Here is a 27,679-nt window from a genome sequence, read left to right on the forward strand (position 1 = left end):
ATAACTTTCTCCGAAAGTTGTCCATTAGGCATGGAAGGGGGTTCAGAGCTTTTAAATAACAGTAAATACTTAACCGTTCATAGAAAACGATTATTAATGTTTTGCTTTAAAGTTACGTCCATTCCTATGTAACGTTATTTGATTATACAGTGAAACAGCATAGGACGCAGAGAACATGTCACGTTAAATAGAAAGTTTTATTTTGCACCTACCTTGGTCACTGTCTGGCTAATTCATACATGTCTGGGAAACGAGTAGACTAAATTGTAAGCCTATGATTTACTAAGGCAGCAATATGTTTTCAGTTCATAGAAGAAAAACAACCTCAAATCACCTAGTATATGGTACACATAGAGATATAACCTCCAATGAACACGAAGAGGCCGTCTCCGGGACATTGCTAGTGTCTTGTGATTGCGGGTGGGTGGCGGGGGGGGGGGGGGGGGGGGCTGGAGGGGTGTAGAATATCAATATTCTAACTAGAATCAATATTTTGGAACTGGGTGGATTCGTTGAGAGGGATGTCGTACCGCAAGTTCGAAATTTTGAGCAGTATAACACGAATGGGTTGTCAATTCTTTGTATCTTAAATAAGGTTAACCGGTAACTTTAATATAGTAATATGATGAGGTGCTATATCGAACGCCAACTGACCATATTCTGACAATTGTAAACTGCTTGTAGTATTTTCAAGTGTATTATGGGTTGTGCAAGCAATTGAGAACAAGATTTGGGTTAATTGTTAGGTCGAATTTCGTCACATTTTGTAATCATGTCAACCTAATAGTATTGACTCAGAAATAACCTGTCAAGAATGCTATCATCTTAAATTATTTAAAAAGATGCTGCATACATTTCCCAACTATCATATTTCTGACCACTATATATATATATATATATATATATATTTATTCCTATATATATAATAGTTATCCCTATATATATATATATATATATATATATATATATATATATATATATATATATATATATATATATATATATATATATATAATATAACGAAAATCCACGTTTACTCCAAAAGAAAATATTATTAGAGAAAACCAGAGAAATAAGATATGACTCATAATTGACAAATAAGGAGTAAGTTTTAGAAAATATATTGGAATTTTCGGTCCCCCTGGGACCTTCGTCAGCAATACTTGGCAGAAAGAACGGATTACATATGCTTGTAGAACTGGTAGTTGTTAAGGGGTCCCAAGTCTTTGTTGAGGCCGGTGATGTAAGACTTAATACGAACTTCAAATCAACTACTGAACGTAAACGTAAAGAAATCGGTTGGATCTTTCTTTGCTCCTTAATCCGCTTCCTGTATAGTCATGGTTTATTTGGTTTTAATTCCATCATTGCAACTTACACTTATCTAGCGTCATACTTTCATTGTGTCACATTTTGTACTTCTCATTCGACTGCCAAGTATTGCTGACGAAGGTCCCAGGGGGACCGAAAATTCCAATATATTTTCTAAAACTTACTCCTTATTTGTCAATTATGAGTCATATCTTATTTCTCTGGTTTTATATATATATATATATATATATATATACACATATACATATAGATATATTAATATATATATATATATATATATATATTTATATATATATATACATATATATATATACACACATAGGTTTCGAACCTCTGGACATACAATCAGCGTCCATAGCCTAGTGGTTAGGGTGTCCGCGTACAGAGCGGGAGGCCCGTGGTTCGAATCCCGGTGGAGGCTGAAAGTTTTTTCACTGTTCTTGATTTTCCAACTCATTACGATTTTCATTTATATATATTCATTTGCCTTTGTCGTTTACCTCCATTGCATTAACATAAAGTCTGTTCAAAGTATCTCTTTCGAGATCCGGCTTTAGGAATCACAAATGATTTTCGAGTTGGATAGCATCATGTTTGATCTCTAGAGTAGGGCAAAATATGTCACCAAAAACAGAACTAGTATTGTTCGATATAGGTGACAAACGCCTACAGTGGAATTACGATCTTCCTTACCGGTTTCGAACCTCTGGACATACAATCAGCGTCCATAGCCTAGTGGTTAGGGTGTCCGCGTACAGAGCGGGAGGCCCGTGGTTCGAATCCCGGTGGAGGCTGAAAGTTTTTTCACTGTTCTTGATTTTCCAACTCATTACGATTTTCATTTATATATATATATATACATATATATATACACACACACACACACACACACATATATATATATATATATATATATATATATATATATATATATGTCGTCCAGTTACAGAGTTGTTGACAATTGACAATTCATATCATGGACGTTAAATATGAATCTAAGAGACTGACTTCGCTCAGCTTGCGGTTTTGATAAGCCAATATCGCTTCTTCGCAAATTCCTGCTTGCATAAGGATCTCAAATACATCCACATACATACATAAGTTTGGGGAAATGGTTCTTTAGGGGTCCCAAATCTTTGTTAAGGCCCATACGTTCACAACCGATTGGAAGTTAGAAGCAATTACAATGCATTTTAGGTTTTTGAGAAATTATCTACGGATATTTATATGTTCGTAATCCTGTAAATAATGACGAAATCATTTTTTTTTTATGATAAAGCTTAAGCAAAACCGAGAACCTGTTTCACGTACATAATATTCCTCTTTACAAAGAGCACAGTAAAACATATAAATCTCATTGCTAGATCACAAGACATTGGGATATATAATCATTGTGTCTGGGGTAGTTGTGGGGGCATATTTGACGAGTTATTCGAATTGGAAATTACCTGCGATGGTGGAAACTGTTTCTCTGTGTCTCTTTTATTAGAGGTCGCCGAGTGCCTCCACCCCAATCCCTGGTCCCCTCGTAAGCTACGAGACTGCCAACCTATTTGCCAGTCGATTTATATACATATATGTGGTGGTGTATGATTTCGTGATATTATTTACAAGAAATGTAGGGTTCAACAGTGGTGGTGGTAGGGGTAGGGGCCAGTCAATTTGAGAATTTCCCCAACTAATCTAGGTAGTGGCCTGAACCTTTATGGAAGGATCAGAGGCAAATCGATGACTGATGATTGAAGTTTTGACGCAATTTTGCATAATCGGTCATATTAACACAGTTGGTTGGATGTCAACAAGTAGCTCAGACGCATTGTCCGTCTGGATTGTGCTAATAAATAGTAATAAATTCAAACTCCCCTGATTTCTTTTGAAAGGGCATGAACCTTTATTGAAGGACCAGGGTCTAATCAAGGATTATATAAAGTAGGGGTGTTGCCGTGAGGTCATCGAAACCGACTCACATGTAGGGGGCCAAGGGTTCTCTACTAGAAAAGAAAGGTGTCTTTGTGAGGCATGTTTGGTCTCTCTAAGCAAGTTTCATTTAAAATATACTTTGTTTGAGGTTGAGAATATTGAAGGAGTTGAACCCTGTAGTAAAGTAATTTAGTTCTTCACCAGATGAATTGAAACCAAATCGCGACTAATTAATATTCTCACGACTGACGATAGGAGGTGAGCACAATGCAATCAATAGAATGTGCTCTAGTAAATATCAATTCAATGTGTTTATATTTCTCAAGTAATTAGTCTACAAAATCATGACGTAACGATGAATGAAACAGTGCTTGACCCGGGTCGTTGTATTTTTTTTTTTTGCTTTTGTTGTCTTTCTGTCTCTCTTTGACTATCTCTTTGCGAGTTTCGGATTTATACGATTTATTCAGCTGTAATATTGCAGTCACTGAAACTGTCTGCTTTAATCTTGGTTATTCATATATCTTATAATCAATATTATAATTAAAGTAACGTGCATAAGTTTTCATTTAATGCAAACCGACTGTCACTTTAAATAACAAATGATCAGTGTATAGCAAACTTAAAATTACCAGACGAGTGGTTATTAGTTAAATGTTATAGCCAACACCGACAATCTCATTTATTGATATGAGAGGTTGCTTTATTGCAAATGATAAACTTCAAGAGTCTCTGGCCAAATTAAATTCACAACGAGAGCAGCATTGTATTCTCTTACAAAGATACAGTTTTAATTTCGTGCAATTTATCATAAAAATTCCGCTTAAATTGTTGAAAGTATGAAAAATGTATCAGTGAAAGGCACTTTATTACAGAGGTGTGACAATCTAAGTAATATTTTTAACAACTAAACGCTTAGTATTGTTAACACTTGTCTACAGTTTTAACTGTATGGATATGAAGTGATAACCGTTCATTACAACCATCAGTTCTGGTTGATGGTGAATGTAAAGTTGCTCCTTCCTCTATCCATAAACCTGTAGGTGATGATGATGATGATGATGATGATGATGATGATGATGATGATGATGATGATGATGATGATGATGATGATGATGATGATGATGATGATGATCTATGTCTTCGACTAATCGGCTATACAAGACGATAATGGCGGTGACCATTGCCCTTGGTAGTTACACCGTGATTCTTGGTTACTGGATGCGTGATAACCAAGGTAACATTGAACCGTCACCTTTTCATTCAGGATATACGCATGTGGATTTAATGTCTTTGCAGTCGTTCTCCCATGAACCCACATGCCATTTGAAACATTTCCCGGTGCTGGGCATCGGATATCTGTTGCAAACAACGAGTATAGCAGAAAAAGTGGAATTAGCAAGTTTGTGGATGCGATTCAGTCAGGAAAATATGAAACAGTAAGGCTAAATAATATGAAATAGATTGGAATAGTATTGGGAACTTGGAATATGGGATTTAATGCGGCTGGCTTTAGGCTACAAAGACTATTCATTACAGATTGCCAACCATGCAAAACAAACGATCACGTTCAACGTTATTTTCTGCTAATTTATTGTCTCCTCTCTCTCTCAAATTATGTTTTATGCAAAATGTAAAGTTGCTATGATAGGCTATGCGATAACTTATATAGTCGGCAATGAACATAGTGATTACTATACCCTTCTGAGTCCATTGATTATCATCTGACCACTTCTCCCTGGCTTATTAACTCGCCTTTTGGAAGTGGTAGATTGAGTGAGACTAATTTGACGGAATATTGTAAACACGCCGTTGGTTGGTTGAAATATTATTATAAAATGTTACCATTAAGTAGTTCATTGGTCATAAGGGCAAACCACTAGCGAACCAAATACATTACTAAGAAAACTACGCATACTGGTGTTCTTGTAGAGCTCGAATATCTGGCATCTAAAATGTCAATGTTCTGAACGGGTTAAATTAAATCATGTAAAATAGTATTCCTTAACTTGTTCTTTAAAAAGACTAGTGTTAAGCAATCCTCTAAACTTACCTTTAAATTTGATCCTGATTGAGTGTCTCAGAGATCCAGCTTCACAAGTGTACGTTCCGTCGTTCCCTGAAGTCGGACTACGTAACCGTAAACGTTTTAATTCGCCAGCTATGTAAGCTCTCTGTGACGGCTGAGTTGTACTGTTCGTCGTTATAGTAGCACTGCTCATCATACGAGCTCCTGTCCGTAACTGACAGTTTATATAGACCGAACCCTCAATGGGATAAACAATGAACGTACCGTCGGGTGACACTGTTTTTAATATTAAATTATCCACACCAACCTGTAACTGAGAGGTATCTGCCAAGATAAAATACAACTGATATGATTACATGGTAAACAGCATGTTGATGAGCTGTTACATATGTAATTCCCCTTTTAAGAATTCATTGTCTCTATTAAAGATAATAGATAAAATTGTTAAACACAAACCCAGTATATAACATTTCTCAATAACAAGAACATTAACTCGGGATACAAAGCCAAGATTCGTCTCAGTTGTTGATAGATATTGAACCAAAAACAACTTACCACATCTTGGAGCATGTCCGGTCCATTCCCCGTCTATACATTGTCTGTGGATCGGGCCATGTAGTATCTGATACCTAACGTCTTCGCATCGGAAAGTGATGGTTTCACCTCCAATGAAGGATTGACGATTCCCTATTGCTGTGGTGTATTCTCCGACTCCGACATGTGCAATAATATTCGGAAAGATAACTGGTCTCGAACAACGGTTCTCTTCTGCAAATAATAAAATAAAATCTCACAATTTCATATATAATCAAAAATCAAAGTATCATAATCAAAATGCCCTTGTAATAGTCCAAAAAACGACTCATCATTAAAATAAACATGAACATGAACAATTAAAATGTCAATGTTCTGAACGGGTTTAATTAAATCATGTAAAATAATATTACTTTAGTTTTGTCTAAAAAGATTAACGTTAAGCATTTCTCTCAACTTACCTTGAAATTTGACCCTAATTGAGTGTCTCAGAGTTCCAGCTTCACACGTGTACGTTCCGTCGTTCCCTGAAGTCGGATTATGTATCTGTAAACGTTTCAATTCGCCTGTTATGTAAGCTCTCTGTGACGGCTGAGATGTACTGTTCGTCGTTATGGTAGCACTGTTCCCTATACGAGCTCCTGTCCGTAACTGACAGTTTATATAGACCGAACCCTCAATGGGATAAACAATGAGCGTACCGTCGGGTGAGACTGTTTTTAAATATTACATTATCCACACCAACCTGTAACTGAGAGGTATCTGCCAAGATAAAATACAACTGATATGATTACATGGTAAACAGCGTGTTGATGAGCTGTTACATATGTAATTCTCTTTTTAAGAATTCATTGTCTATATTAAAGATAATAGATACAAATGCTAAACACTAACCCAGTATATAACATTTCACAATAACAAGAACAAGTACTCGGGATACAAAGCCAAGATTCGTCTCAGTTGTTGACAGATATTGAACCAAAATCAACTTACCACATCTTGGAGCACGTCCGGTCCATTCCCCGTCTATACATTGTCTGTGGATCGGGCCATGTAGTATCTGATACCTAACGTCTTCACATCGGAAAGTGATGGTTTCACCTCCTAGGAAGGATTGACGATCCCCTATTACCGTGGTGTCTTCTCCGACTCCGACATGGGCAATAATATGCGGAAAGGTATGTGGTCTCGAACAAAGGTTAGTTTCTGCAAATATTAAATAAATATCTCAAAATTTCTTGTATAATCAAAATGCAATTGCAATAGTCTAAATGATTAATTGTCACGAAATTAGAACGAGATGCCAATAACTCATATAATCTCTGATGAAATTGTAGTCGAACTTCCATGGAAATTGATGAAGCATTGACTTCATTAATTATGAATTTTATATTCATGTAACTCAAATGAATGCATATTCGCACATGTGAATGTAACATGAATCAGGCACCAAATCATTTGAAATGACAAATTACCACAAATCGATGTTGAAGTAACTTTTCATAACAATGTCGGAATTCAAATTCTATACATATTTCCTCAGGAAAAATGTCATTTTGGAAATCAGTAATAAATGCTAGATTGACAAAAGCGTATCAGGCATGGTCAACATGGTCGGTATTTGAAATCGCAACCAACAGATATTCCGAATAATTGCAGTATTGCCCTTAATGAGTTTATTTAGTCAAGCTATACATTTTTTAATTATTGTTGTTTTTACATAAAACTTTAATGTAAACTCGTCAACATCAATGGGTAAAACATATTTAAATCTGGTATAAATGCTACGTTTGCTTAACGCTCCTGGGCGTAGTGTATGTATGGACATGTAGCGTCACTGATTTAAATGATACAGTACTTTGTAGATGTTGGATTTTAATATTACAAATTGCAGAACAAATACAAAAGAAGACAACTAAATAAGTGATTCCTGGGGAGATTGTGTATTAAATGTTCGTCTGTAATACTTCCAAAAAGTGTGTCTAAGTGTTTATCATTAATTAGGTAAAGTAATCGGTAAGGTCCCATCTACCATAGTTATAATGGACATGGATCATGGAGTTATTTTATTTCAACGGTTTTCAATTTATGACAGTATTGGCCACACGTATGTGACCCTGAGCAATTGAGAGAGCGTGGAGACAGCTCTCTATTCTGGCTGACGCCGCTTCCACCAGAAGCAATAATTTTCTATGTAAAGTGACGTACGAATGAAATCGCCATAGGCTTGAGCAGGCTATACCCCAAGTACTCATTTTATGCTCCAGGAACGATGGAGCTTCCGGATAATGGTCTTCGATTCTCATACCCTACATAAAAGCGGTTATGACTTCATAGGAATCTATGGTGGTACCGTCTGAAAAACCTGAGTGGATTTCGGCGATTGCTGACCGATAATTTCTGATTAATGTTAAAGGTACTTCAAAAAGTCTGTGATCTGGTTTACAGAGGTTGAACGTGGAGTAACATGGGTGTCCGCACATCATTGGAAAACCCTCCCATTTGCGAAGGATAATGCTGCGTGGAGCTTCACACAGAAGACCGATGATAAGAGGACACCATGGTCTCCTGTGCCATATGAGAGCTATGAGTAGTAGTCACGTCGAGATGTGGACGAGAATGTTGGTAGTTTGGAATTTTCAAATGATGAAAAGAGACCGATGTTCTGGAGATCGAATATGTTTAACAGTAGTCTGCAGGTCGGTTATTCCAGGGACCCTTCTATCGGGTTTGTGTTTCTCCTGGAAAGAGCATCTGCTACCTGTTTCTCCTTCCTCGAAATGTGAGAAACTTGAAGAAGAACGTTGTTAGTTGACGCCACATTAATTGGTTCAAGATGACTTGACTCAAACGAGTTGATCTCGTTCCCCTTGTTTGTTGATATAGGCCACTATTGTCGTTTTGTCTGTAAAGGATGTTCCCCCAAATTTACTGTTTGGGATTTACGAGCGATAATACTTACCTACTCCACATCTGCACTTCCCATCTACCCAACTACACATTGGAACATTTAAGCACTGCGTCGTCGCTCCCTGGGTACCGTCCACTTACTCCTCCTTCCGGAACTACCCTAAGGATAAGCGGGTTTCATCCGCCGGCACTACGGTTGGGAAGTGTGGGCAGGCAATAAAAAAAAGGAACATGTGAGTTCCGTCGATCGTCAGAGGACCTCATCACGTGGTTCGAAGGTGAAGTGAGTGAGGTATAATGTGCAGCACAAAATATAAACGAATTACCGCAAAGTGTAACATATATAAGCGCGACAATAAGACCAATATAAAGGCCGACGAATCACTTCTGGATATATAGGTTCTAATCCATGGACTAGTTCGATAGAACTTCTCATGTCCTAGAGGAAGACCATTGGTTGAAGATACGTGTGATAAGTGAGAAATTTGTGTAACAGATATGGGTCTTCGGAGAAAAAAGTAAGTTTTAGGGAATTCAATTTGCTCTTCACTTACCTGTCACACTTCAACTTTGCCAGGTGTGGCATTGTTACTATAGTGGGAGGCCCAACGGGCGGGACCTACCCCAGGGAAATTTCAACACTGCACGCACACAAACCGCCTTCGATTCAAGAGTGTCGGTCAAGTATGCGGCAAAAAAAGTGACGGAGACTTTCATGCTGCTGATCTTAACAACTCCTGCAAAAAGAGCCTTGGAGGACGCCTGGTTTCTAAGATCGTGTGCTCGTATTCTTTTTCCCCTTGCAGGGTGGGGTTGAATGAGCTGTACCAACCATTTTGAGATAATATCCTCAGAGGCTGGTGAGTGAGGTGTGGCTGGTAGGATGAACAGCGTCGATGATGTACGTAGTGTTAAACTGTGCATCATAGTCTGTCCTCCTTAACTGAATGACCACCGCTGTGTTGTCGGTAAACGCTGTAACTGTGGAACCCCTAATCTGCTCCTAGAAGTGGTGGAGCGCTCTTGCTACTGCTTCGAGTTCCCTACCTGACGTTTTACGGACCAGACGAATCCGACATAGAAATCCAAATCTCCACGTCACCATTGGATCCAGGCGTTGCGTGCTCCGACATAGTTGATCGGCTGAGACGCGATCGCTGAGCCTCCACCATTAGTTGATGGGCTTCTGTTTTGTTTACTTACTATCGTTAGGCCTCCTTGGGTCTTAAATCCCGGTTTCTGCCGAATGGCGCTTTATAAGTAGGTTGGGCGTAGTCTAGAGTTAGGTGTCTTTGGCTTCGTGGTTGGTCTTCCCGCTAGGCTCTTGGATTTTTAGCGGGTTCATTGTAGGACCGTTCCTCGGTGGGTTTTTCATGGGAAGGCCTCAGCTCAGAGGGGAGTTGTGCTGTTAGCCTATGCCCATTATCTTTATCAGGGAGCTAACCCGTTGGTAGTTAACCCCGGTCTCGCTAGGGTTCCGTTTACTTGCTCGGGGTTTTGTGATTAGATACCTCGGCGTCTTTTACGCCGGATCTGAGTTGTTACGGATTGTTCTCCGTTTTCCACATTTTCGTATTTGTATGTTCATATAGTTTGTATGCTCTTAACCAGAGGGGAAGGGAAGGCTTTCAATTCCAAACAGCAGGAAGATGAAGCGACGCGGTTGCGACCGAGGACCAAAGAACCACAGTATACAGAATAGCGTAATCACAGATTTATAGACCACGAACCACAGTGTAAATTTCTTGATCCTCAATAGTATGATGACAATTCAGAGAGTAAAGGAATTAATGGTTGTACACGGCATTGATATAAAACATAGAGACACCAAATACTAAGTGTAAAAATATATATATATAACATGTTGGTGGCAATTTGAAATATTTCTTTAACAGTTTATCTGCTAAACGTTGTACTGGAAAGTGGGATTACTGATAAACTATATACCGAGGATGCGTCATGGGTACACTGGTCCTATAATAATATATATTCCAAGGCAAAATCCAAATACTGGTTAACTGTTTGTTCCGGTCTGAACCTGAATATGAAGACTCAGTTTTCACACAAAAATGATGTCACACCGCTTAGGTAGTCTACTGACGTCCCTGCCTTCTCAGAAGATTGTGATGGTTCTAACATAAGGAGTGGTAACATTCAACCTGAGAAATATTATGCCAATACCAGGGGAGTACACTTAACTCCTTTACAACAACAAACGCACACAAAGTCATTTATTGGCACAATATTGCGTCGTGAGCTTAAAAAAACCTAGCTTAACAATTCGATGCCTATTTTCTTTATGGTAAAGGACTCCCAGACACCCCTACATGAGAAGCGGCTTCAACGTAACCAAATAAAAACACACTTCCTTTCAAAGCATTTATTTGCTTCTGGCCCATCCATAGCGGATCAGCTTCAAATCTAAGTCACCCAGAGGATTGTTAGAACTGCACCTCACCTTGGAAGTCCTTAGTTAGCCACTAGCAGTGTTGCTCGACACTTTCAAACAAGCGAGGAAATGTAGGTGTGCATGTACATGATATAATTCTAATAAGCTTACAACGTTACATTTTATGACAGACAGCTTTAGAATAACCACAAACCTTCACTTTTTTTTCTACAAAGACACAGTGGGTGACAATTAATGTATAGCAGATTCGGGTGTGCCTCAACAGGACTGTTTCACTAACCTAAATGAAGCCTTAAAATATCTGGAATTTTCAGTTTTTAAATCTGTGGGTCTTTGTCTAGGCCTACTGTTGAATTTAATAAAAAATTTAATAGCCTTCTTTAATATCATATCAATAGAAGATAATTGGCAACTGTAATCCACTTTTAGAGCATGTAAAGGGCAATATGTGTCAGTATAGTTATGGTGGTCATTTTCAGTGTAGTTGAAAGTAAGCGAGGAAATGTAGGTATGCATGTACATGATATAATTCTAATAAGCTTACAACGTTACATTTTATGACAGACAGCTTTAGAATAACCACAAACCTTCACTTTTTTTTCTACAAAGACACAGTGGGTGACAATTAATGTATAGCAGATTCGGGTGTGCCTCAACAGGACTGTTTCACTAACCTAAATGAAGCCTTAAAATATCTGGAATTTTCAGTTTTTAAATCTGTGGGTCTTTGTCTAGGCCTACTGTTGAATTTAATAAAAAAAATAACAGTCTTCTTTATTATCATATCAATAGAAGATTATTGGCAACTGTCATCCACTTTTAGAGCATACAAAGGGCAATATGTGTCAGTATATGGTGGTCTTTTTTTCAGTGTAGTTGAAAGTAACATCATACCATATCTATAACCTCCATCCAAGTTACCTTTCTAATGTAATGTAATGTTAATAAAATCTTATATAGCGCACTACGCGGGATGCATCTGTGCGCTTTACAAACAATCTAGAAAATATAATTATATAAAACAGTAAATACAAAACAACAGTAAATACATATACCATCTACAGATATATATACAGGAATATGAGATCAAAATTGGCTCATCATTGCTTATTGACAACAAATGGTATCTTCAAGAAGCTGGATGAACTTTTCTTGGTTTAGTACCATATTAGGAAGATATAATCATGCTATCTTTTCGACCGTTAACTATACTGTCGAAGATGGATTAGTTTTCTTCCATTAGAAATAGCTACAGATGCTGTACATATAATAGGCCAAGAACACTTACCTTCAAAAGCGACGTTTATTGAATGACTCAATCCACTACTCAAACAGGTGTATATTCCACTATCTTCTGCTGTAGGGTTTATAATTACAAGACGAAAGACAGAAGTGTCATTGGATAGTTCTCCCTGTGTATCTTCGCTGTTCTTTCTTATTCGTGTATCCCCACTAAAGTATGCACTGTTTAACCGATTCCTGCAACTGATGGTCACCTCATCAATCGGGGTTACCAATACAAACTGGCCAGATCGACTAAATGTTAAAGAAGTTGTCGGTGAAATGTCCATATGTAGCTGAGAGATATCTGCAAAGCATACAAAATAAGGGCTTAATTTGAACAATAACCTGGTTATCATCTGATCAAACTAAACAAAATGATCAAAATAAACCAGCTGGCGGTGTTTACAGCATAATTATATTTTCTTTACACAGAGTACATGCAATTTACATTACAACTTTAAGATTTAACCCGGCAAGTTATTCAATACAGAATTTTATGTAGCAGCTATAGTCACATTGAGGAGTGAAATTACTCCAAGAACAGTCTCCAGATTTTATGTAACAGCTATAGACACATTCACCAAGAAGTGTAATTATTTCAAGAACAGTCTCAAGTGTAATAAGGGAAGACATTATCTTTAAATGAATTTATTGCGCACCAATAGTCATGTATTTACATGTTATTCGACAGGCAGCCATGATAGGAATATATGATTTAGTCATACGTAAGTGCATGGAACAGCATTGTTATTATATTTATGTGAAATAGTCCGCGTTTGGTGTCAAATATGGAAATGAGTCAAAATAGATGATTTCATTCAACACATAATTGATATACATGGTACTCTGAATGGTTACCATCTTGTTGTAGCTATAAAGAAATGTATTTGAGATGTTTATTACAGTTGCGTTTACGACTTTCATAGACGTATGTAATTTTTGAAGTCTTACACGTTGTATTTGAAAGTATATATTAATATAGAATATACCACTCTCGTTATGTTACCATTAATCTGCAGCGAAAAGACAACATGTTTGACAGCCTTTTCGATATCCATGTTTGTTATAGATTAATCACTATGCTGAGAAATTAATTTACATTGTCATGTCCTTATGCGTAGATGTATGTAGCCGGTACTAATAGCTGTTACAGCAACTACCGCCAATATCACCAAAACGTGCATTAGTATTACTATTTGTGTTCGTAACACGATAACATGTATTACAGGTGGCATTGTAACAACTGCAAAGCTTTTAATTTATTCCCATCTAAGACTAAGATCTGTGCGACTGGACAAGAAGTCTATGAAGGTGAGAATACCTACGAGATGAAGTAAAGAAGGTACGGTACCGCTTGACTCTAGTTTACACCCCTCTTTACATTACGCCAATTCGTCATGCCAAGAACGAAGAAATGCCATGTTCGGGTATAAACATAGGCCTACGTACAGCATAAAACGACAAAATAGTACTGCATTGTAAAATCGCGTATTAATGAATTCGCACTAACTGGATGATACTAAAGCTATTGTTCATGTTCCACAACCGTGCATTAGTAATGACTTATTTGTTTGTAACACGGTAACGTGTGATACACGTGGCAACAGCAGTTACTGTACTAGCTTTCAATATCGGGTGTTGTAGGTCAGTTTGGGTTCAATAACTGTGTTTTGAAGCTATTACTGGATGACCGCGTTTCTGTAACTTAAAGTACCACAAGCCGAACGCGTATCGTGTTGCTATGTTTTACTATTATTTCAGTTTTTGTGAATGATTTATGTTTAATCTGGTCAACATTGTTAATGCTGCATTAAATCGGAGTTAATTTGGACCTCTATCAAGTACAATCGTGCTCGGCACCTAAGCTGAACCTTGGTCGCAAGCATGCAAAACAGGATCATTAATATTATAAGTGTTATAATACCTTGCACTAACACACCCTGCACATATGGGTCCACGTGCACTTTCTATTGTTCATGCCGTTTTCCTTACCACACCTTGGGGCACTGCCAGTCCATACGCCGGGAGTCCATGCTCCACGTTGGCATCGCCTTCTGTTAGGACCGACGTGTAATTGATATCGTGGATCTCCACACCTTGAATAAATCTCTTCAGCTTGATTGAACGCTGTGCGATCGCCAATCGGATCGTTGTTCTCTCCGACAAAGTAAAGAACATTGGGGTTGATTTGTGGCCTTGGACAACCTACGTATCAATAAATAATATATTTCAAATATATTAAACTTAGTAAAGTGTTTATGATGTTTAAAAGGTACACGGCAATCTCTCTAAGGAAAGAACAAATCCCGAAGGTCCAGATACAGGCCATTGCCTTTCCAAATGGTCTACCATTCAGATACAACATTGAAATATATATATTTTTGTTCAAAGTGAAAGCATCGAAGCCGCACACGAGCACTAAAGTAAAGAGGGTCAGGTCGGTATCAAAAATGTATTCTTATTATCATGTATTCTTATTATCATATTCTTATTATCATGTACAAAATTATCATAAACAAATACAGAAATTATCAATTATGGACACCAACGAATCATTCAAATTGTAAGTCAAGGGACTCGAAAATAACAATTAACCTACAAAACTTAAGACAATAAATGTTTACAAACACCGATGAAATCACAAACGATTGTCAACAAATACAGCAAAGACGGTCGTTGAAAGAAAAATTGGCAAAAGTTTGATTATTTAGGCGGGTTTTCGGTTTTAATATACTATTTTTGACAGCAGTATAGAACTTGATAATTGTATTAAAATGGCAGGAAATAACAGCACTTACTTGATCCACAATCCGAGAGATATTCCATGTTTGCTGTGTTGTCATATTTAAATTTACCTGTTGTCTGATCACACTTATAATATTGACTTCCAGTGGGACTGATGCCAGGGTCGCATTCTACAAGCAAATATATATCCCTGAAGCAGCTACCAGGATCGATTGTACGGTAGTAATTGCCTGACCATACAGTATATTTACCATTCGCTAATGATCTAGGAACTACACATCCATTGTCACATGGATCACCTGACGAGAAATGAAGTAATGAATACAATCATGGTGAATCTGTCGCTATATCGAATATTCTTAAAGAAAATGTTTAACTTCATTATATTTTAGACATGCCCGAACACGGGAGGGGGGGGGGGGCATTTAGGCTTTGCCGTTGTTTATACGATTGACTTCAACTATCTACTACTTAAATACCGAGATTTTCCTTAAAGCATTTCTATCATGCCTGTAAATGTAGATCTTGATATTCATGTTTACAATATGTTTATTTTCAGCTAGTTGAAATACCACTGGATGCATTAAATGAGACAAAGTTACGTTTTCAGTTTTTTTTCAATAAAATATTGGAGAGCTAATATTTAACCAAAATTAATGCTATGATCTCCTTAAAGTGCCCGTTTGAAAACTGTTGTTTTGTTGTACTGTTATGAAACTTATATTTGGCTAATAACCGGTGTTACAATCTTTATATAATCTTTCAGTCAACGATGTGTGTAACATATCAACAACAACAAAACTATTGCAGGGAAAAGAATATAGAACAGTGTTAGAGCCACATTTGTAACTTCAGACTACAACCAAATCAATTAAAATTAGTCCATTTTTTTTTCATTTCAATGAACGAATACAAGTTCTCGTCAACAATTACAGGCCTTATAAACTTGTTGTAAATAAATTGCTGTAAATGAGCTTCCATCAGCGGCACTAGCTTGTGAAGTTCACTTCTGGTTAGTAAGTAAATTTCTTAGTGAACATTGTGTTACATTTTTTGTAACTTACAAAGACCCTCTGAACTTAGTTTATGTTTCATTGTTTGATATTTCTACCTGGTCATTAGCTGAGATAAGAGCTTTTTTTCTAGTTTCCTTCATATAGTAACCATCCCATTTTAATGTAATATTTGTATTAATCTTGTATAAACATATGAGAAATAAATTTGAAATTAAAAATTATGTATTTCTATGTTCAAGGGAGCCGTGTTGCGATACAATGTTCTCTAGGATTCATGCAAAACTGATAAAATGATTCATCATGACAGTTCACATTGTGTTTACTACATTTAAATAGAATGTTTAGTGTTAAAGTTTTACTACAGCTTTACCATGCATTGGTGGTGATACTGTTATCGCGACAGCACGACGAAAGAAGAGGAAGAAATACCTAATAGATCTCCAAAGATCTGAACTTCACATAATATGAGAGAAACTGATGATCCAGTATGATCCACACTGACAAAGCGACCTTCAACATTTCCATTCAATGTAATTCTTACTGGATTGCTGCTGACATCGGTTACAAAACCTACGAGGGTATTTTGATCGGTGTTAGATCCTGCTTCCTGTCCAACCCTTACTTCTGCATTCAAGAGTGTGTTTTGATTATCTAAAGGTACAAATTTGAGATGTTATTTACCATGTTTTAATTCATTCATATTTGAAAAGCCAAACAGAAGGCATGAAGCAACAACGAAGAGTATAGAACAAGGCATTTTGATGTTAGCGTGACTGTAGGTCCTCTAAGATAAATTAAGATTCAAAGCTGTGATAGTTGCACACGATATGATGCGAGGTACTACTTACAAGGAGTAGTGAGCAGTTCACAATTGCTTTGATAAAAAACCGTTAACTTTGTTAGAGTGCAACTACTTCTGTAGGATCCGACATCTTAGATCGCCCGAAGCTTACTGGTTTGGGTCTTTACGGTAGGAGATACTAGCGTGTCTCCAAATCATGTGCTGTCCGTTCTTCCTAACCTCAAACAGCTGGTAACGTTTTTGCAACTTTTGTCCATTTACGGTTCACCGATGCAAGGCGCTACTGGGTTATGGGTGATTTGGAGGGATCAAGGTAAAGAATTATATGATTGCTGACGATGACGATGACTGACGTAAGTGAGAATAAGTGTTACAGTGTGACGCCGTACCACGCATAACAATAAATATGAAGATATAATTGCCCGAACATACATCTAGTACATAATACACAACTAAGTGTAATAGCTACTCCCTGAGCTCACAAAGCAAGGACCTGCGTTGAGAAAGTGGAAAGCGTTATCCGACGATGTGTTACAGGCGCAGACAAAGGATGAAAAGATCGACAGCATTTACTAATACTAAACGGCTCCCTGGACAGCTGTCCCGTTTAACTTAAGTAAATCGTACGTTGAAGTGCATTGTTATTCCCGCGCGTGTTCGACAAAGGTAGGAGAGACAGGTTACGCCGTTCAGAAATACAAAATCAGCAAGGTTTGGTATATCGACTTCCTTAGTCTCTTACCTGCTTCAAATACATATGTAAAACGTGACACTGTTACTGTTTTTGGAGACCCAGCGGGCGGGATCCAAAGGAACTCCTAACACGGCACCCCCACAAAGCCGATTCTGATGCCAGGGCGTCCGTCATGTAGAATGCGACAAAGGACGAGGGAGTCCACTATGAAGCTACTTTCAGAGTCTCGTCAATTTAGAAACCTCAGCCTTCGAATTTGCTTGTCCCCTTATGTCTAGCGCCCAAACGTTTACCCCTGCAGGGACGTGAGGAAGCTGCACCAAACATCTTGAAATGTTACTCTTGGATGTTCTAGACAGGATAAAAAAATGGGAGGTGCGGTTTAAAGACTAAATTCTGTTGGGATACTACAATAAAGCCCCGGACTAAAACACCACAGTGTTTCCTCTTGACGGATGAGAATTGCGCGATTTTGGTAATAACGAGGACGATTTGTACAATTTGACAGGACCATATTAGCCGGTATCCTGGCAACTGATCGTAGACGAACCTGACGAGTGAGGCTAACACCAGCCCGTATCGAGATTGTTGCTTTGAAGTAGCTGCTGGTGATGACGAGTAAAACATCCGCTGTCAGGATAAATGTGGATTAAGCTTCATCACCGTACGGTAGGCCAAATATGGTTCCTTCAGGCCTTCACCGGTGTGCTTTGTGGGTCTCTAAAATTCCCAGAGGACATCCGCTGCTCGAAGCGGAAACGTTCCTTTATTTCCGAAAAGATAGAAGGACGTCTAAACTGTTGTCTCCAGGCCTCTTGGACTCGCAAGACATTTTCTGTTTAGCCGGTAAGGCTAACCATGCTTTCTTTTGAGAATCTCTTCCTCTCTCTTGACAAACATAAGTCGAAAGAATGAATGGAGCTGAAGCCTACCGGGTTTCGTTAACAGCCTACAGCTTGGAAGCCTTCTCCAATGGCTTGGAGTCCGGTTGAGTGTCTTCAAAGCCCAGCCTTAACTTAACTATGCCAATCGTTTTTGCGACCGTCCTCTTCCGGTACTGACCCTTCCGACTAAAAACAAATCTTCCATGAAGTAGTTTTGACAAGTCATCTCATTCGGACCAAGTTTGGGAGACTCAAACGTCTAGAGCATTCGGAGCCAGTACTTCAGGAGGAACAATTCTCGTGGCCGCAGGAGGTTGTTTTGGTGGGTAAACTCGACAGTATCCGTTGTTCTAGGAGCCGGATCCAAAGCGCCAGGAGCCGGTGTTAGAATCGAAACCAATTCTGGAGCCGGTGCCAACTGCTGCTAATCAGCTAGAAACCAGCAGAATGCTGTGAGAGATGCGGAACACTTAAGGATTCGGGAGCCAGTGGTAGTCCTGAAGCAGGAGGTAACAGAGTTCAAAAAGGATGATAAGTTGGAACTGTCCCGTCATCCGAAGCCGGTGAGTCTGTAGGATCCGGCGCGGGACCTCGTCTGTTCGGTGCTATTTTACTAAAACCCGCTTCCTGGTCTGCTGAGGACTCATCTTGGATAAGGGGGTATTGATCGCGAACGCAGCTGGACATGTGCTCGGTCTTCGCCTACTTTCTGTCAACTCATGTTGGGAAAATACGTTACTGACCCTAATAGCTTCAACTAATTGATCTCTTTTTCGGGTGGAGGAGACTGCCTTTGCTCATTTTAGTGATACACTTTCCCTTCATTTCAATGCCCGATTGCTCTGAACTCCATTTGGCGAAAACCAGAGATGCGACCAAGCTGCAGGCAGCCTGTCGGAGCTCTTCATCTCTCTCTGGAACTGGCTTGTAGGACAATGATGGCCGGCGCTGCTCAATTTGGGACTATATGTTTTGACCAATTTTTAGACCTGATGTGACAAAAAATAGCACACGGGTCCTTACTTGAACGAAAGTGACATTTCGGACTTTCATCATGGAATTTCATCATGCTCATTCCATTATTTCCCCGGCCAAAAACGAACAGTTTGCTCACTTGATCGATGCACCCTCCTTCAGATTAAATTTTAGGTTTTCAAGAAATTATGAAGGAAAACTTTTTATCCAAGTATCTTGTGATTTATTGATAATGATACTACAGTAATGGCCGGTCCTACCAACCCGATGTTCCGAAGCCTTACATGGCACGAGTGTACCCATAAGTTAGAACGAGAGGAGCTCTCCTCTGCTGTACATAGACCAGCAGACTAACTTCCTAATCTCACGAGGGCACACCGCTAGCCCCGTATTAGCTAGCATCAAGGATACTTATTATTGTTATTATTATTACTACTATTATTATTATTATTATTAATCAGCGCTCACAATGTTTTGAAAGCAGTTTAGGTTACCTAAAAATATCCCGGGGAAAATTCCAAATCCAAGTCTTCGGAACACAGTAATTACTAACAGTTTTAGAGTACTTGTGAAGACCTATTGCGCTAGGCTATTTGGCATAGGTAGCGCGCAAATTAGTTAGTGACTATTGAAACCATAAATGAAACTCTGATTGCTGTAAAAAAATATGAAATGGAGCGATCAGTGTACGTATTCCGTAGTAAAACGTATACGTCGGGGACTACTTGGCCAGATGTACTTTAAATCAAATTTTTTTTCCAGAATTTCAGGACTGAGAAACCCGTCACGGAATGTTCTACTCCCAGTGCGGGGAGTTACAAAATTACGCCTTAGCGTAGCTGGTACCTATACAGACGTAATTGGGAAACGCTGCGTAACCGGAAGAAAAAGACATGTTACAAAAATAACAAAAATAAATAAATTCTACTCACTGACAGTGTTTGTAGTAGGTGAAGAGAGGAAGTTCTGGGAATCTTGCGAACTATACGCTGCGAAATAGATGAAATCCAGGCCAGAACACGCGTTGGAGTAGTAGATTGGAAGGATGAGTGTAGCGACCCGTAGAGGATAATTGGGGCGCAGTGCAAGTATATAAGCAGTTGTTATAGTCTAAATAGATTGAATTGCATATGTTTGGAGACAGATGAAAGAAGAGTGAAGTAAGTTAGTTACCATGGTGATAAATTTGTATTTCTCTCACAGCAAACTTGGCTCCCAATTCGACAAACCACCACTGGTTTGTTGTTTCTGTAACAAAAGAAAAACAAAAAGGAAAATCAATGTAGCAATTTTAACAGGCCGATATAGCAATTGAAAACAGTTTAATCTTCATGTTAGTTTGATCAAATGAGTAATACAGTGTATTGTGACATTAGCTTCAATAATATGAATTAATTCTGAATTATTGTCAAAAATTTGTAACAATTTCTTATTGCTTGCTTCTGGAAATCGTTTGTATACTCTGAAGATTAACATCAATTTTGTTACGTGTTTGTGTGAATGGGGGAGGGGGGGGGGGGCTATTAAACAATCTACTTGTGTTACATGTCGTACCAAAGAACACCGTTAGCATTTAAAAATATAACTGTTATCAAAAATATCGTGAACGTAGCACCGTGTGGTAGGAAGTAATATTATTACATGCTGCATATAAACAACAGGTTTATGTTCTTAGCCTCTGTACCCATAGTTACGAATGAAACCTTTTAGGTATATTCATAACAAAATTAGTAGTCTTCGTGGAGTTAGAGGAATATTTTGCATTGCAATAGTTATACTGTCCAAACTTTGAGTAATCAAAGATTTCAATAATTTGCAAGTTTTATGATATTTTATGATAATTATGCATGCCGATATACAACAAAACGCCATTTTCATTTACACAATACATTTATAATTTTGTACATTTCTACAGCTCATTTATGACGCCTCACTGTATCCCTGCCTGTCCCAATGAAAGAACAGACAAGGCCTTATGTTAGAGACTACTCAACTATTGCATCTCCGCCTATCCTAATGGAAGAAACAGACCAGACCTCATTGCAAGACACCACTAATCTATGGTATCCCCCCCCCCCCCGCCTATCCTAATGAAAGGAACAGACCAGGCCCTACGTTAAACACAACTAAACTACTGTATCCCCGTCTATCCCAATGATAGTAACATACCAGAAAATCTGTTGGACATTACTAAACTACCGTAAGCTCCTTTAAGCTTGTCTCAAATCTTTTCTACCAGAACAGGCTCCAACCACTCCACCAGATTGTGTTTTCCAAATCTCCAAGTCTTGCTCCTGGGAGTCATATCCAATCTCATTTCTTGTGAGGTCTTGTTTGTGATTGACTTGGTTATTGAGTTTATTAGTTTATTAGTATATTAGTTTCTGCGTTTCACAAGCAAAATCATTCCAAATGTGGTGTTTGAAAACATATTACTGCTCATAGGGAATCGAAACTTTATAATAATATTTTTTATGTACATTTAACTATATGAATGACTGGTAACACGTGTAATGTACATCAAAGTTAGTTCATTCTTCCACGATGTGCATTCGTGGTAGTATCCATGATATTTTCAAGTCTTGATTAGATGTAAACATCATGTTGAATGTTGTGAAATAGATACACATTGACCTATGCGTCTCGCATACCAATAGAACAATTTAAATCGCCAAATTCACTTCACCGCTATACTCACTTGTTTGTGAACATCTTCCATTTTCTATTAGGCCATCTAATGCCAGGTCGGCTCCACTGTTTCCGTTCGCATCCATTCCTTGATATGCGCTCTTATATTTTGCAACTGAAAATGGCAAGAAAAGGTTCAACATACATGAAATACGTTGTCAAAGAATGACAAGTACGCAACGACGATTTATGTATATACATGAATTTGCAGTTGTATGTTATGCTCCGAACAATGAGAATATTTTATGAATTTCCGGTCTTGTTTTATTTGGAAAGGCATAGATTACGTAATTGTGTTATATTTTATAACGACAAGGAAAGCAGAATAAATGTAAGCGGATGCATGAAAATGTTAATCATATTACTAACAAATATAGTTTTATTAGTAGCTAGTCAACGTTCCTCACCATTAACAAGACATTTTCCCACGGGAGGATTCCAAGTTCCATTATCACATCTTGATGTCATACTTCCTATAAGAACAGTGTCGTCGCTATTATCGCATGAAACTGTCAGGTGGGATCCGTGAACGTATGACCGATCATCAAAATATATTATTTCTCTGCCTTTTTCATCAAGTACCGGTCGGCAGCTTGCTATGGAAATATACGTGTACATTGTTATTATCGACAATACGTGATAATGTGGTGTAGCAATAAGTGTATTCAACAATGAGCTTAAACAATCAACTCTGTTTGATCGAGTTACAATCGCTGCCGGGAAGTGATGGTGAAATATAAATGCTTGTAAACGTCTTCATATGCGCTTATACAACCTCTACGGTTAGATGAGGACACAACTAAGTGGTAACTCTGCAGCTTGTAATATTTAAATGTTTAATGTTAACATCGCTAATTTAGTATCAACGCAAAACTTTCAGAAAAACTCGACAAAAAGACAGTAGCTTTAAATTATGTACTCCGTCGTTTCTTCATAGATCCTCGGGCGTTTAAAATTATTACGAATTACCGAGTACCACAGTGTAACAGTAACGCATACATTGTTATTATCGTGATGAATATGGATATTTTTTTACGTGAGCATTTAGTTCATTGTTAAGCAACTTTCGAAAAAGTCGCTTCAATAATTTATGAACCCAGTGCTGGTCTTACAAGCACAGTTTCCCAAATTCCTAGTTTTTAGTATCATATATTAGACAGCCAAAGGTTTTCTCCTGATATAAGAATGATTACACGTAGCCTCCTTATATTAGCGTTTGAGTAAAGCATGATGTAATTACAAGTACAACGACTCGTTGGTTGTGTCATTTTATCTCTATGACGTGGCACAGGTGTGAATATAACAAACTAGTACAGATGTGTAGTTTGTGTTATCCATTTTGTCATCCACGAAAATTACATATGGCATAATAAGTTATAAATGTTCGGCGTGAAAGCAATTTGTGATCCACTTTTTAAACCGAATTATCCACATATTAACAAGATGACTTTAAACTGCTTTCAAACGTGACATATCCCTAGTTTAATCTTACTTTGTGGCCATTACTGCTTTATAACATTTAAACTGTACCTTCTATAGTCAAACAGCTGAGGGCTTACCTACGTTTGTACACCTTGGAATGCTAGGGGACCACTGTCCATTTCGACAGATAGAAGATTCGGTCCTGTCGGGGAACAATCCGTCTCGGCAGGAAACTTCAAGCTCCGTACCAGGATCGAACTCGTTTTCACTAGAGATCGCACCGTCATAAAAAATCGTTAAGTAATCCATGCTACCCAGCGCAAGACATTTTGCTGATGATGATAAGAAAGTTACGTCATTTAAAAGAAAAAAAATTCCAATCCAATTGAATTCGAATCTTGTTTATTTAATTATTTATATGCCAAGTATTTATCGCGGATCAAACTAAAAGAAGTGGTTAAATTTAGAGACATCGTCGACAGTAATTTTTCGGAACCCTGCAGAGATTTTAATGTTACTTCTGCAAGCCAATAAAGGATGCTTTACTTAAATGCGGTCTGTAGTCGATATGGTTAAATCTTCAAACTCTAACCTGACAGCTTGACATTCAGTTTTTATTTATCATTCCAAACAGATTGCGGGTCATGGGCACTAAACACGTACAAAGTGAACCAAAAGAGGCATACAAGATACACTACAACAGAAATAGGAAGAAAGTAATATTTTTTGCCACTTAGTAAGACCCATGCGTTTGTAAAATGTTCCCCACCCCTAACCCACACACTACCACACTTCGCCTCCTTGGGATGAACGTAATTTTGTACGTACAGTTGAAAGTTGTGATAGAATGATCAACATCTCAGATAACTATAGGGAAGATTATGATATCGACTTATTCTTAAAAGAACAATGTCAAATTGTTTATTAAAAGTTTAAAATGTTCTGGCACAGAACGTTAGAAAATTGCTACGAAGGAAACATTTTGAGAAAATAGTCGTAATCATGGTAAAATAATCGAAAGTTTGAAAGGCTAACGAAATTTCGAAATCAAATTTCAACAATTCAAGACGCGATAAATTTTCGAATAAGTGAAAAAATTGTGAGAAAACAGTTACAATTTTGGAAAACTAAGTAGAAATTCGAAGATAACAATTTGAACTTTGTAACGTTCTTCTTTGTTCAATGCACCACATAAACTAATATTCTTTTGAGTCTGCTACAATTAAGAATTACCAGTATTCATTTCTGTTAAAATAAGCACCTGTTCAATTGGGAAAACGTAGTGGGCTGTGGTCAAGCTTCAATGTCTCTAGCATATAAAGGGAGAGCCTAGTGGGGGGCTGTGGTCAAGCTTCAATGTCTTTAGGGTTGTAATGGGAGAGCGCAGTGGGCTGTGGTCAAGCTTCAATGTCTTTAGGGTTATTATAGGCGAGAGCGTATTGGTAAAGCTTCAATGTCTTTATTATTAAGGATGTAAAGGTAGAGCATAGTGGGCTGTGATCAAACTTCAATGTCTTTAAGGTTAAAGGGTAGCAGTGTCTCAAGTATCACTACAATACGCGTTGTAGAGGCAGCTGTTATATATAAACGAACACTGTGCTGAGCCTTCGTGTACCTTCCATGACTATATGTATAATATAACAAAGTCTGCTACCAGGCACAGCACGGGCTAGTATAACCTACACATGTTGTTTACACCAATTAAACACATACTACATTACCGAGAAGTAGGCCTACTGCAATACATATAAACACTGGCGGATCCAGGGCCTTTGTTTCGGAGGGGCCAAAGTGGCATTAGAGTGATATCGGGGAGGGGTCTAAGGGGAGGGGGTGCCCCCTCCCCTTTGGAAAATTTTCTATTGCTGAATGTCCTCAAGATGCAATTTGATGTGACAAAAGTGTACAATGGTGATGTTAATTACTTCTAAAAAAATGTTTCCCAGGTGTAATTTTCTAAAATATTTATGAAACAAAGTTGGGATCATCTTTCTCAAGAAATTTTATTTCTCATAGGTTATAAATTTCTTACAACCAACCTGTAACTGCAAAATGGTGTTAAACTGTAAATCCTCATGCTCATACATTTACATAGCTCCCAACTCTTGAGAAGGCAAATGCTGGTCCATGCCACGAATCGCCTTCCTGGGGGAGGGGAATAAGGGGAGGGGGTGCCCCCTCCCCTTTTGATTTTTTTGGAATCCTGGTGATGCCTACATGTAAAATGGTGGCACTTAGAAAGGCTTTTGTCACCCAAAATTTTCTGAGAAATATGCATTTTTTTGTGTGTAACATCAATAAATTGAATAGTAGGTCCATTCTATCCCGTGGCATGAAAATGTTGGCTGCTCGCCCCAATGAAAAGAATTATAGGCTAATTTGAGGTTCAAATGATGCTGTAAAGGAGGTTTTATACTCTATTATGCTAAATGCTTAAGAAATGATGGTTGCTAAGTCAAAATTTGATGCAAATTTTTTTATGTATACTTGACAATTACAATGCGGTTTTTCGGACGCTTGTGCGGGTCAGCGGGTTTGGGTGTTAAAATGCGGGTCTAATTCCCGCGAATTGCGGGTCAGTTGGGAGCTCTGCATTTAATTTTAAACCAGAAAACGAAACGGTTTAGACTAGTCTACCACTGCTATTCCTCTCGATCTTTTTAATTTCCAATCATATGATTTAGCGGATGTTCGGAAACACCTTTTGGCTCACCTTGGGGGGGGGGGCATGGCCACCCTTGGCCCCCCTTGGATCCGCCAGTGCATATAAACTACATCGTACCTTCGTTATAAACGTGTATGCTGTGACGTGTGATACCAAGCACAGTACAGAGGAGAATGAGCATACACAGTATCGTCAGAAAGTGGCCAATACGCAGATGGGACTTACACGCAATGTATAGAGTAAAGAATAACATAACTGTACATAAGCTTCTATCTTTGGGAAACGTCAAAACTGTTAAATCTTCCTTTAGACGAGTTACATGTGTATAAATCTCATTACGGCAATGTACATATGCATTTATGCCTACATACCTATTGTACAACGTGGGTATGTACTTGGTCCTCTCCACTCTCCCTTTATGCATGTTCGTTGCTCTTCATTAACATCTTCAAGGACAAAACCTTCTTCCACACAATGAAATGTTGCCAAGGTGGAATGTGGGTAATGGGAATCATCATTTTCTACACTATAAGTAACTGCCAGGTTATCTGGATGGTTCACCAAGGGAGGGCATGGATCTGAAAATCGAGAATTCGTTAATATATATTCCAAAATATATTCCATACAACAGCAATGTAATGTAACATGACTGAGCAAAGTTACTTCCTAATGTGATTTATAATCAAGATCCATTCGTTTGTTGTTTGTTTCCACAGTAAAGTTCACTTTGCATTTGGATAAATGAGCAAGACACATGGGTAATTACTATAGGGCTAATTGAAAATTTGGTGACAAACTTAGGAACGGAAGATCGCGGTCGGTTTATGAAAAAAAAGATATACATCTTATTCCATCAAAACATCACATTAAAGTAGTTCACACGCTCTGTAAATGTTGATCGCTTCTATCAGTTGGCACAAGACAAAACTTAAAAATACAACTACTAAAGCTGCAATTTGAATTTGGATCAAAAACATATTTTGCCAACCACAAATATATATACATTTATTATATATATATATATATATATATGTATATATATATATATATATATATATATATATATATATATATATATATATATAACAAGGAAGAATCAGGACTGCAAGAAGAGTGCTCTATGCTATAATAGCAGAGCCTAAACATATAAGTATATGTATATGTATATGTATATGTATATATATATATATATATATATATATATATATATATATATATATATATATATAGATATAGATATAGATATATACAGCGATTAAAACGCCACCTATCAACTCAAGGTCCAAAGAGACCCACCTAGACTCCCGGGGCCACTGAACGACTCGGAGGAGTTAACTGGTTCTTGGAATTAATTACACCAAAGAGCAGA

General features: G+C 37.9%; 2 protein-coding genes across 19 annotated transcripts in view; both read right to left on the bottom strand.

Moving 5' to 3' along the window:
• The window catches only part of LOC139964060 (sushi, von Willebrand factor type A, EGF and pentraxin domain-containing protein 1-like), a 495,975-nt gene that overhangs the window by 70,468 nt on the left and 397,828 nt on the right, over positions 1–27,679 (bottom strand). The window lies entirely within an intron of this gene.
• Positions 4,017–26,888, bottom strand: LOC139964064 (uncharacterized). The gene is made up of 14 exons (XM_071965419.1): positions 26,682–26,888; positions 23,783–23,977; positions 22,631–22,819; positions 22,234–22,338; positions 20,709–20,783; positions 16,610–16,831; positions 15,218–15,463; positions 14,412–14,624; positions 12,424–12,723; positions 6,809–7,021; positions 6,277–6,577; positions 5,837–6,049; positions 5,306–5,605; positions 4,017–4,611 (listed from the first exon to the last, which is right to left on the bottom strand). The coding sequence occupies exons 2-11, from the start codon at positions 23,952–23,954 to the stop codon at positions 6,492–6,494; spliced, it is 1,821 nt and encodes a 606-aa protein (XP_071821520.1). The 5' UTR covers positions 23,955–23,977; positions 26,682–26,888; the 3' UTR covers positions 4,017–4,611; positions 5,306–5,605; positions 5,837–6,049; positions 6,277–6,491.

Source organism: Apostichopus japonicus, chromosome 22 (genome assembly GCF_037975245.1).
Source record: "Apostichopus japonicus isolate 1M-3 chromosome 22, ASM3797524v1, whole genome shotgun sequence".
NCBI classification, from domain to species: Eukaryota; Metazoa; Echinodermata; class Holothuroidea; order Aspidochirotida; family Stichopodidae; genus Apostichopus; species Apostichopus japonicus.

What these genes read in the sequence shown, in the direction of transcription:
- LOC139964064 (XM_071965419.1), bottom strand. Translation starts at nt 23,954, where the DNA reads ATGGATTACTTAACGATTTTTTATGACGGTGCGATCTCTAGTGAAAAC. An exon ending in AATAAACGTCGCTTTTGAAG is followed by an intron (nt 7,022 to 12,423) that starts GTAAGTGTTCTT and finishes TAATATTTGCAG; the next exon opens with AAACTAACCTTTGTTCGAGA. An exon ending in CGGACGTGCTCCAAGATGTG is followed by an intron (nt 6,578 to 6,808) that starts GTAAGTTGATTT and finishes TTATCTTGGCAG; the next exon opens with ATACCTCTCAGTTACAGGTT.